The sequence below is a fragment of the Aquila chrysaetos genome, chromosome 5 (assembly GCF_900496995.4).
Source record: "Aquila chrysaetos chrysaetos chromosome 5, bAquChr1.4, whole genome shotgun sequence".
In the NCBI taxonomy this organism is placed as follows: domain Eukaryota; kingdom Metazoa; phylum Chordata; class Aves; order Accipitriformes; family Accipitridae; genus Aquila; species Aquila chrysaetos.
This window is the reverse complement of record NC_044008.1, coordinates 19,168,517-19,181,090: the sequence shown is the minus strand read 5'-3', so window position 1 is coordinate 19,181,090 and position 12,574 is coordinate 19,168,517. Positions and strand designations below refer to the sequence as shown.

General features: G+C 37.9%; 1 protein-coding gene across 7 annotated transcripts in view; it reads right to left on the bottom strand.

The window, feature by feature from the left end:
• Nucleotides 1–398: 398 nt before the first annotated feature.
• TAFA5 (TAFA chemokine like family member 5) overlaps nucleotides 399–12,574 on the bottom strand; it is a 436,466-nt gene continuing 424,290 nt past the window's right edge. For 5 of the 7 annotated variants that reach the window (XR_003923573.2, XR_003923575.2, XR_003923576.2 and 2 more), the window contains 2 exons: nucleotides 3,979–4,071; nucleotides 399–2,682 (listed from right to left, as the gene is read on the bottom strand). Coding sequence is in view for 1 of the 7 variants with exons in the window: in XM_030015550.2 (XP_029871410.1) it covers nucleotides 2,674–2,682 (9 nt within the window). In the remaining 6 variants the exon portion in view is untranslated. The remainder of the gene's footprint in view (nucleotides 2,683–3,978; nucleotides 4,072–12,574) is intronic. The other 2 variants (XR_003923574.2, XM_030015550.2) reach the window with 1 other exon arrangement.

Here is a 12,574-nt window from a genome sequence, read left to right as displayed (position 1 = left end):
TGCCTTCGATACTTCTTATCCAGAGTAGACCTTATAAACAATGTACATGTACCTTTTGTTGAGCATTTAAAGTACTCAGAAAACAAAGACATAAGCTTGCATATTCAGAACTGATTGGAAGGTATGATTTTAGATGTAAAGATTTCAGATGGCCATTTTTAGATCCTCTAGTGGAATCTGGCTTCCAGAAAAGAAATGACCTTAATCTGATCTATAACTGAGCATACCAGAATGAAGGTACCCAAGACCTGAAAAGGGAAGGGTAAAACTTCAATTTCAAAACACAACCCATGTCCTCAATTTCCCATTCCATCGCTAAGTCTTCCTCTCTGTAGCCCCACCTTACTTATCATCTGGTGAAATTCCTTTGGTGACGTCATGCTCAGGGAACAAAAGTCTCACTTATAAAAGGATTTTCTTTATTTTTCATAATTTAGCTGAACCAACACAAAACTGAATACTGTAAAGCAACAAAAATGATGTAACATCTTTAATTTTTCTGTGTTTACTAAATAAGGCTACTACACTCCCTTTAAAATAAATCAAACCAGAGAGTTGGTAGAGTGAGGGATCTGGCTCTTGAGGTCTACATGTACAGTAAATGTATTTACCATCATTTATTGCATGACATTTTAAACCTGACATTGGTCATTTATAGTGCAGTCAGTCCATAACACTTTTCAAGTGGCTGGGCTTTAATTGCTACTTTGACACTGGTCAAAAACCTAAGATTAAATAAGAATTTTGTATATATTTATTTTACTTGAAGACAAAATGGTCTATAGTTCATGTTTCCTGCAACCTCTGCATTAAATAAGCCTCAGTATTAGAGCAGGCCTTAAAAAAATTTCTTTAATCAACTTTTCATTTTTGTACCTTTCGTCTATGGTCACTTGAACAATCTCTATATACTTTTCTTTAGTAGAATAGAGCTAGCATAACACTAAAAGTTAATTGGAGTATTAGGTAGTATACTTGAAACCATAATACATTTGCCAGGAAGAAATTAAGCTCCCTTTTTGATTGCATCATACCAATATGTACCAAACTTACATACTGAAAGGTACAGTAAATGGGAACAAGGTTTTGTTTGTTTCTGTTTTATCATAATTTCCCCCTCGTCTATGCTGTCTTTGCTAAATTTTTACTAACCAATAATGCCGAAAAAGTGGGCTTTCTAACAATGAGGTAAAACACTGAAAATGGGATCAAGGAACAGGCTTCAAACTGACCCTTACATAAAAACAGGGGGAGAGAAAGAGAGAGAGAGACGGAGAGAGAGAAAGAAAGAAAGAAAACCAAACCTTGCTATGAAGAGCAATGAGTAAAATATTTTACACTCTATTTTTATCAGTACATAAAGACAAAAAATAAAAATAAAATAAAAATAAAAAATGCCTTCCAACAGTGCAATGGTTGAATGCATTTATGTAATATAAACAACATTATTCTTTGCTTTTTCTACACAGTCCTCTCTGGTCATGCTTTACATCCAGAATGTCCCAATGGAAGAAAGCAAACGACACCAGTCACTTCAGAGACAACTGAAGTAATAAAACACAACTTAACTCTGAACCACTTGTCATGACTGTCAGAGTTATCACGTTAATTGTTAAATAGGATTTTCTACAAATATACAACATATAAAAACTGTTAAATATATAACTTTAGGCTTTTCAAAATACATTTAATGATCTCTTTCAAACAAGTGTTACTTTTGTTTTCTCTTTAATTTGATTTCTGGTGCTAAATGGTGTATCAGATGAGACATAGGCCACAGATGACCAAACATGCTCTTTGCAAATACTGTATTATCCAACTTTAACTATCAAAAATGGAACTGTAGAAGAGGCATGTTTAACTGGTTAAAACTGAAAATGATTTTAGTACGAGAAAGTCAATCTAAGTACAGAGGAATAAAGGTGCCATGTAGACAGTTTGTGTTCTTTTTGTCCAAGTTTTTCAAACATAGGTCGTTTTCTCTCAGTGCTCCATTATGTTCTCTCGAACGTGGCATTTCAAGAGCAGGTCTCTGAGTTAGATTTTACTGCAGCTTTCCATAAAGACTTCTGCTGGACAACAACATCTCAGCTTTGTGAAAGCTGGAATCATGTCTTTGTGGAGACCTCCTACAATTTAATGACATAACTCTGTTAACAGTAAGATTGTGTCCACTTTAAAATAGATTTTGCTCTTTGGTCTATTGTATATACTGAAAGTATAAGAAAATAAAAGCAATTCAGACAGTTTAGGGCACAAGAAGAGTTTCTCTTTTGCACCTCAGTGTCCTCCCATAGGCAAAACAGTCTTCTCTAAGGCTGATTGGGATGATACTCTTCATTGTAGCAGACTCTTCGGATTAAAACATGTAGGTAACAGCAAGTCCAGCAGTGGTGTGTAACGCAGATGAAACGTTAACCATGAACTTTTTTGTATTGCTAATGCCCAAGCATATCTCTTTTTCTATATTCCTTAGTCCAGTGATCCATAGTATGGTAGAACAAACTTTAGCTCATAATGTAGAGGAATTATGCTGTCATTCATGAGATACAGAGAAACAGACAGTTGAGTTGATGACATATAACGGATGATGATCAACAGCAGTGAAACTTGACTAAGTAGCTCACACAGAGCCTAAACCACTCCTACGAGGATTCTGTGTTGCTGCATTTGTCAGGAGACCTGTAAATCAATAAGAACAAATGAGTCAGTGTCTTAATTTACAGTCCTGGTTATCTTTGTTGTCCATTATTTTAAAATGTACTGTACTGAGATTTTTCAAGGAGACAGTTACTGAATTTTAAGATATTGTTTTTCACAGCAAACACTTTCCCTGAGAAACAACATATGGACAAACCTATATTTTTATTTATTATAAAAATTTAACACTTTAATAATTAATTCTAACGAAGTCATGGATATAAATGATAATTTACAATAACTTCAATGCCATCTACTTTCTACTAAGCTCCATGCACATTCTTTTTCATAAAAATATCATAGAAAGTTCTTTTACCTGCATTAAAGTTACATAAAATGGTATCTAATACACATGGCGACTATTACTTTTTACGTATAGGATATGACGAAAAACGGACATGAAAGCCATGGCCATTTATTAAAAATGCAAGGATGTTTTTACTGGAGGCTTTTCTGCCTTTACGTTTCCAATAAGCACCAGAGTGCGCCTAATTTAATCAATACTGCCCTCTAGTGATGCTATTACAAGTGCAAATTAATGTAAATAACGTTTATTAATAGTCAATTTAATCAGAAAATTGTTTTAGTTACACCTCAGGAAAAAAAACAAAAGAATGAAAATGGGCAAAGAACTGCCCGACGAGCCCATTTAAAAGAAAATGGAATGGAAGCAGTGGTTTGAAAGAGAAACAGAACCAAAGTTCACACTATTAAAGAAAACGAATACTGGAACACAGCACAAACACAAATGAGAAAGTAATGACTGATTTATACCACAAGGAACCAGCTACTCAGGCTCACCCAAAATATCAGTTTAGAAAGGTTTCAAAATTAGACAGATACTCTACAAGACAAAATGTTTTGAGGTGTATTAAGCAAGCATGATTGTTACAAAATGCCATTTGAATGTTCAAACACTATCTTCTGCTTTGTATTGTTCTGTCTCCAGATAGTCAGAACTGTTATTACTGATGGAAATACCATGCATAACTCCAGAAAATACTGAACAGTGAATATGAAAGAGCAAACCAAATAAGAAAATCCAATTCACTTGGTTCAAGACGTGTATCAAATTTAGAGTTTTTAACCTAACCCTCAGAGCAGTAAATAAAAGAAATACCTGCCTCCAAATCATTTTAGTGACAGCTTGATGGGTCTCTCTACATATGAATGAAAGATAGATAGATAGATAGATGACAGACAGACAGATAGATAGAAGAATACTTTCCTTATAAGGCATAAAGTGTATGTCATAGATTTCTGCTTTTGTCCTCTCACCTTTTCCAGGAAAAAACACCCCAGAAATCTTGCAAACAGCCTTTCCTTTTCGGACTAGTGATCAGATCTCCAAACCACATGGCCTCAGACAGGCTGAAGGCAAAAAACGTGGTTGATTATTGTGGTATATTCCCCTTTTTAAATATACATTCAGCAAGAGAAATTACTTTAAAGTTTTGCTTCTATTAATTATTCTGTTTCCCCTTTATACTCTTTCTTGGGGTTTCCGCTATGCCCCCTATTTTTCTTCCCATTAGAAAAGAACACAACTTTTAAGGTAGCAATACCGTTTAGGCAGCGAGACACAAAGCAAAAGTTTTATGGTTTATTAGGTCTGAAAGTAAACTACTATTGTGTTAAAAATTAGGCTGACTTAGCTCCATCGTTCCTGAATTACGCTTGGAATGGCCCAAAGCTAAAAGCAAGGGTGTAAAGTGCTGATGGACTGTGTGTTTGGTGTTTTCATAGTGTGCTTCTCTAGCATATTGGTCCCAGGATGGAGAGAGAATTCAGGTACAACCACATTCATTTGCAGATACCTGCTGCTTTGTCATTTTATGGACATAAAAGTTTCCTTCCTGACTTGCTATCCCTGTCTCCACTTTGCACAATCCTGCTGTGTGAATATGGTATCAACACTTTAAAAGAAGGAGAGAAGAGGGGAGACAATTATGCATTTTCAAAATGCTGAGGCAGGGCAGAGAGCAGACTTGAAATAAAGTGATGACAGGAGGAAGAACAGATTAGAAAACAGGAGGTGAATTTACAACTTTGGACAATGACATGAGAAAATGGAATGAGAGGGGGAAAAAGGCATAGGTTAGCCAGGGAAGTTTAATCATCATTTATTAATGAAGGCATGAAAAAGAAGAAAGACAGGTAATAGGAACAACAGATAAAAAGGAGAGAGAGGATAGGAGAGAGCATGAAGAGTCCAGAGAAGAGGAAGAGAATGCACACCTACCCTCCCACTTCCTGTTTTTTTTCTGTTTCATTCCTCATTACAAGTAAACTAATCACTCCCCAGAAAACCAGACAGATCAAGCAAGAGAAAAGAGGGATTCCCAAAATGACCATGCAAAGGACTTGTTTACTATTTATACTAATAGTTCAAACCATAGAATAGAATCATAAAATCATAAAATCATTCAGGTTGGAAAAGACCTTTAAGATTATCGAGCCCAACCGTTAACCTAACACTGCCAAGTCCACCACCAAACCATGTCCCTAAGCACCACATCTACACGTCTTTTAAATACCTCCAGGGACAGTGACTCAACCACCCCCCTGGGCAGCCTGTTCCAATGCTTGAAAACCCTTTAGGTGAAGAAATTTTTCCCAATACCCCATCTAATCCTCCCCTGGCACAACTTGAGGCCATTTCCTTTTGTCCTATCGCTGGTTACTTGGGAGAAAAGACCGACTCCCACCTCACTACAACCTCCTTTCAGGTAGTTGGGGAGAGCAATAAGGTCTCCCCTCAGCCTCCTTTTCTCCAGGCTAAACAACCCCAGTTCCCTCAGCCACTCCTCATAGGACTTGTGCTCTAGACCCTTCACCAGCTTTGTTGCTCTTCTTTGGACACGCTCCAGCACCTCAATGTCTTTCTTGTAGTGAGGGGCCCAAAACTGAACATAGTGCTCAAGGTGCGGCCTCACCAGTGCCGAGTACAGGGGGATGATCACTTCCCTTGTCCTCCTGGCCACGCTATTTCTGATACAAGCCAGGATGCTGTTGGCCTTCTTGGCCACCTGGGCACACTGCCGGCTCATATTCAGCCAGCTGTTAACCAACACCCCCAGGTCCTTTTCCGCTGGGCATCTTTCCAGCCACTCTTCCCCCAGCCTGTAGCATTGCATGGGTTTGTTGTGTCCCAAGTGCAGGACCTGGCACTCAGCCTTGTTGAACCTCATACAATTGGCCTTGGCCCATCAATACAGCCTGTCCAGATCCCTCTGTAGAGCCTTCCTACCCTTGAGCAGATCAACACTCCTGCCCAACTTGGTGTCATCCGCAAACTTACTGAGGGTACACTAGTTGGGCTTTGGCCCTTCTGATGTTCTCCCTGCAAACCTCATGACATCCTTGTAGTCCTCCTGAGTGGCCTGCCCTTCTTCCAAAGGTCATAAAGTCTCCTTTTTTTCTCCTGAGTTCCAGCCAAAGCTCTCTGTTCAGCCAGGCCTGTCTTCTTCCCCACTAGCTCATGTTTCAGCACATGGGGACAGCCTGCTCCTGCATCTTTAAGATTTCCTTCTTCAAGAATGTCCAGCCTTCCTGGACTCCTTTGCTCTTCAGGATGGCCTCCCAAGAGACTCTGTCAACCAGTCTCCTAAACAGGCAAAGTCTGCCCTCTGGAAGTCCAAGGTGGCAGTTCTGCTGACCCTCCTCCTTAGTTCTCTGAGAAATGAAAACTTGAATCGAAAACCATGAGAAGTACCACATCCCTGATAGGCAAGTTTAAAGGAAAATGGTGCTCTTGATGACTGTTTGGCAGCAATTTCTAGAATATTAATTAGGCCAGTAGATTGTGACAAAAACTGTAAATTAAATAACTACATACACAAAACTGCTTTAAAGCTTGGGAAAAGTGTATTGGCATTGTTTTGTTTCTTTTTTCCCTTCACTTAGGAAATTTGCAGCAGCATCAAATTAAAGACAGCCTGGGTACCAATCACATAGTACATGATTTTCTTTTCTGTCCATCTCTGCACATGACTCCTGTCAGTTCTAGGTACCATTGCACAAGTCTGTCTGTCACTGCCTCCAATGAAGTCAGAATTTCTCCCCAGTGCTTCAGACAGCAGGTTCTGCTTCCTCCTGAAGGAGCCAGATGTTCTGGCTCTAAGTTTGGAGAACTCTTGAGCTTGTTCAACTTAGAGATATTGAGCGGGCATCTAGTACCAGATATTAAAATGCTACTGTATCTTATCTTACTGTTTATGTGATGGAAGCCCAAGCTCCAGTGTGCTCCACAGAATTCTGCTCAAGAGGAAAACTCATTTTCCTGACTGCATATTAATAGACAATCCAAAGCATAAGAAACAATACATTTCATATGACCATATAAATCTTATTACAGTTTTTGGATGGCTTGAATATGTCCTGTGAGTGTTTGGCTTATTAGAGCAATTATAACACAGTCCACTTAATTTGTCTTACTCTGGAGGGAGTAGAATAAGGTACAGTCTATCCCCAACTGTGCCCTAATGGCACATAAAATAAAAAAAATTATTGGTTCATTCCTATGGTCAAAGACAAAGGAAAAAAGTTATGCAAGTCACCTTGAGAAGATGGGAATATGTGGTGCTTTGCTGACTTACATAGGCTTTCCACTAAAAGAAACCCACCCAAAACCCTTTGCCTTTCAGTGCAGTATCTAGGAATGAATTTAGTGACAAAATGTTTGAATTTCTCATCACAAACCAGAAAATTGAGCTAGGCTTACTGTAACTGGCATGTATTTTCTGAGTTAGGACTGAGTTTCAAGTATGTCTGGCCTGACATTTGATTTTAAATGGAATCCACATAAATACCAGCAATTCCATGTCAAGCCTGGTAAAGTTTTAGCAGTTTCATCTGGTTTCCACTCTGTATTTTTAGAATAAAAATGAAAGTCAGAGTGAACCAAAGTCATTATTTTTGCTATAGTAGCCAAGTGCTTTTACATGACTGCCTGTTGAAGTTATATTGGCCCTCTGTGATGACAACTCTGAACTATCTATAATGTTTCCAGCACTGGTTTCTGGAAATTTTCAATGCCTATGAAGTAATTGGTCATACTAAAGAGGTTTCAGTGTTGCCTAACAGCTGAACTACTTGTCTAAACTGTGGATTTTACACTTTCAACTACAGTCTTAAAAATGCCTCCGTGAGTCTTAGCATTCTGTATAGCACCCATCAGTGTAAATGGCTTTTGGTTTTGGTTTGGGGTTTTGGTGGTTTGCTTCCCCCCACCACCCCCCCCGCCAAAGATAATTCACAGAGATGGATGTAGGTTGGGTCAGTCTCTGTCTCACAAATCTACTCAAAATGGAAACCTTTTACCAAGTGCAAGTCAGATAAACAGCGTGTCTTTCCCCTCTGCTTCTGCAGCTGTCTGTTCTAGGTCCCTGAATAACTAAGCATGTAAAATGCAGAAAGAAAGACATAAAAGCACTAAAATGCCCAAGGAAAACCTTAGACTGCCTTGCAAGATACCTCATGTTTTACGGGAATAAAAATGTAAATTTCTGGTGATGATCCAAGCAGTAGCAATGACCTGTTGCATTTATGAGAACTCCCATAGTCCCTCCCGAAAATTTATTCTGTTTTCCTCCCTTCCTCTCCCTTTCTCCATGCTCTTCATATATGCAAATTGAACTGTTTAGTCTTCAGAAAAAGACAAGTTAATCTAACTTTAAAGTGTCTGCAGCTAATAGAAATAAGAAAAAGAACATGGAAGCTACTATACTTAGTAGTGCTGTATTCTGTCTCACTGAACTAGCTATGGGAAGGACATCTTCAGAGTTCAAACTGTAATACCTGCAGAACTAGGAATAATAAGACTGGTCAAATTTAGTGTCTGTGCTTATGGGTGAACGTTTATAAAAGCAGCCTAGTGTATTAGGTAGTGTATACACAGGTGTACTTTCTTGTGTTGCACTCCAACAAAGTAGCACTCAGGAGCTACAGATAGTAGAATCCAATTATTAACAACCTTCTAGAACACGCCTTTTCTTTAACACCCAGTTTGGGTTTTTTTCACTTCTACTATTCAAGTCAGACACAGAAAGAAGTATTTATTTCAACTCTGAGACTCTTTGCAAATGAGATTTTTTTTTTCTAATAACAATTACTTTAATATCAATAATCTGTCCAGAACCAAAAAGTGCCATTTCCCCTTAAATAACACTCCTAGCCGTATCTTCTCAACCTCCCCTGACCATCTGGCAGGACTATGATCTTAATTATTAATTACTTTTTCTGTTAAAATCCTATTTGTCTCATATTACCATTCTTGAACTTACAAGATCTTGGAATGTGCTGGGTCAGATCATACCCTCCTTCCTTTTACTGAATTGCCCATTACTTCATAAGCAATACTAGTGAAGGCAGTGTGACTGTTCTTATGATTGCATAATCTTTACAATGAATGAAAATGTTAGAACCAAGTGTTGTAACCCAGCTGAAACACATTTGACCCTGGGTCATGTAGGTGACCCATGTTTAAGAGCTCAGCCTTAGGCATATATAATAATGCAGGCTTGCTTTGCAGCATCTGAACGTATGCTAAGGAAAAGCAATGGAGGTAGCAGAAGAGATGGCAGCAAGAATATCTGTGCTCAGAACTTTCAAAGCCCTTGACCACAAAGGTGATCATGGGGGATTTTTGTCTGGAGCAGCATTTAGAGCTGTTGTGGATAACAAAAGAGCCAGGCAGGTCTCATTCTGCCCCTTGTGAAAGTCTACAGCCAGCTCCTTGAAGCAACATGGATAGAAAGAGGTAATGACGAAGAGGATTGCACATCTTGTAAGGCGTAACAATGCAAAACAGTGCGTTTTCACCTTTCATGTGCTGGGTAAAAAACAAACACACTTAAAATAACTCTAGCTAAAGGCCTTGAGCAAGTAACCCAATTGTATCTGATTTCCTTTTGCTCTTTTAAAATGGTTAGAGGCACGCAACAATATGAAGCTTAGTAGCAGGTAAAACTAAGAAAGATTTGTAACTGGCATGGAACTGTAAACCTGAAAAATGACTACTTCTCTGACTCTCTTTTACTCTTCAAATAAAAGCAGCTTCAATATTAGCACAATTGAATGTGTGTAAGAGTAGCCAGGGGCTTTCCTCAGGGTACTGAAAAAAATAACCTGGATTTACCTGAGACTTTTCTCTATGGTAGGACACAGGTTCAGATTAAATCACCAATGTATCTAAGAATCTATTTTTATTTAAATGCAGTAACTTAATGTATACTGAATTCTGAATATTCATACCTATATACCTATATTGAAAGCATACTCTTTATAGATTAACAAATCTAACAAAGACATAACCTTAATTACATTAAACCTTTTTGTGAAAAATGTGCCTTAAATATTTCTGTGTGCTAATAAAAATCTATTAAATATAATGATCTTCCATAAAATAATGTTTGTATTGCCACAACAGAAGAATATCTCATGAAGAGGGTGATGTGACTTTTAATTATAAAGTTTAAAAAACAGTCTTGCCTATAGTTAAAGTTTACTAGTCTACTTAATGGAAAAAAAAGAAAAAAACCCCAACAAGCCACATCAGCCAGCACTGAAGTCCACAGACAAATCTAAACTGTTACTTTTTCTTCTCTAATTAGAGGAGAAGATTGTTCAGGGGCATCTGTGAGTGACATCTGATTGACAGGCAGCTGGTCTGGAGCAAGGTTAGTCTCACACTCACAATAAAAATTGGAACAGTGATTTCCTAAGACTGATTGTGAAAATAGTTAAACTTGAATAACACATAGAAAAGGCAACATGCTCTTAGATGGAATATTTAGGATATTTCATCCATTAAAAGAAATAATTCTGACTTACAAAGCATGAGCTTTATATAGGAAGTTCAACTGCCAGTGAAGGGACTGAATCATCAGTGTTCACCAGCAAGATACTCTGCTTCATGTATTCCATCTGACAATATATTGCTTAAGAAAGCAGTCATGTTTTGCATCATTCGAGAAAGCAATGTAGCACAGTAGATGACTTTTAACAAGCAATCTTTATAAATATGTTGTGTATGGGAAATAAATCTCGGTATTTAAAATTACTCTGCTTAGCCTTTGTCTATGACTTGAGGAGCAAGTAGTAAATGGACAACTGTGGGGAGTGGGATTAGAGGAGGAATATATGTATGTAGGTCAGGTAAGAAGAATGCAGGAGGGTTTTTATTCTCTTATAGCCCTGCTTGAAAACAAAAGCAAGAACATACACAGCATTATTCAGGAGAAATAACATACAAGCATCCACTGCAAACAGAAGAGCAAGTGTGGTCTTCAACAAAGCTCAAATGTATGTGGACACATAAGTAGAAGAAAGCCCACCACTACTCTTAGTCCTTATGTCCACTGGTAAAAAGAGCATATTTTCTAAAGGTAAAATTTTCTAGAACAGAATTGTTCTTAGAGAGTCCTTTAATATGCACATGGAAAACAATACAGGCATGTATCAGCACAAATTAGTTCAGCTTTTTAAACCTTGATTCTGCTCACTTTCAGTGCAAAACCAAAAATTCCCAGCCTAACAGATTGTTACGTCCTTGTTAAAAGGTTTATGAGATTTAGTTCCTGGCCTCGAAGACACATTATAAAATGTGAAAAATCTCTCCCTGAAACACCTCACCACAGAAACAGTGAGGTTCTTCAGAGAAGTGAAATGTATATTCCTTAAGAAGTCAACATTCCTGTATCGTATCAAATTAAAACCAAGGTTTTTTAGAGTTCCTTCAATCCTTCATCCAACCATAAACATTCTGAAAGGAGACTGGAAAATGTAGTGACTTAACAAAGTATTTTCTTCAAGATTTGGGGAGGGGGCAGATGTTTCTCAACAGGGTGAGGAGAAAATTGACAGAAGTAGAGGATTTTACATACAGCAATATATGTTGATCCTCTGTTTAATGACAACATATCCATACACCTTACAGACTTTCAAGTCCTCTTGTACTTCCTTTCAGGAAATACTTTATGTTTGTTTTGTGATTTATTCTTATAATCCCAACTAAAATGTCCTTTTGTACACCTATGCTCATCCTCCAGTTTTAAGTTCTGCATGACTATGTCAAAGCTGGGAAGAAGGATGAGACAGGGAATTTAAGGATCATTATCCCAAACTAGCCAATTAAAACATTTTTAATCCCTTAGTGCCAAAGCAGACACCTAAATGCATTATATTGTGTAGCATTCTGACTAACAGTGCAAATATATTTAAACCTAACACAAACTAGGGATGTATACAATGCAGTAGTTAAAAAACCAACCAGTATGTCACTGTCTACTGGAGGCAGAGCACTCTGTACACTGTGCAGCATATTGGATCTAAATTCTTTGGCAAGATCACCATTACTCTCCCTACCCTGTTTCTGTGACATTTTGGCAAGCAGTGCTGTGGTGATCAGATTTCTGCAGTAGACTGAAAACAAACAACAAAAGTAGAAAAATAAACTGTAGCAAATGTCAAGGAATTTTCTATAATTTACAATAAATTTTACACAGACAAAAGACAGGACTATATAAAAGCAGCTGCAATACAACTTTTGGAGAGCAGGAGAGGAGGTGAATTTGATCTTCTCTGGACACACAAGATATCAGTCTCGGAGAATCTTATCGCCTTATCCAGTTTCATGTGCCTCTCTCAGAAGTGGGGTGAATCTCCTATCTTGTAGTAACCTTTCTCAATCACATTTTAGGGATTCTTAGCCCAGTGTCTCTTCTATGACAGCCCTTTCAACTCCCCATTATTACAATCTCCTTGAGTCAAATTCAGAGAATATGAGACCTAAATGTAGGTATTATATCTGATGATTAAGTGCGATCTCAGTCAGGGTCAACAAAATCTAGAGTTCACTTCTGCCTAAACAAAG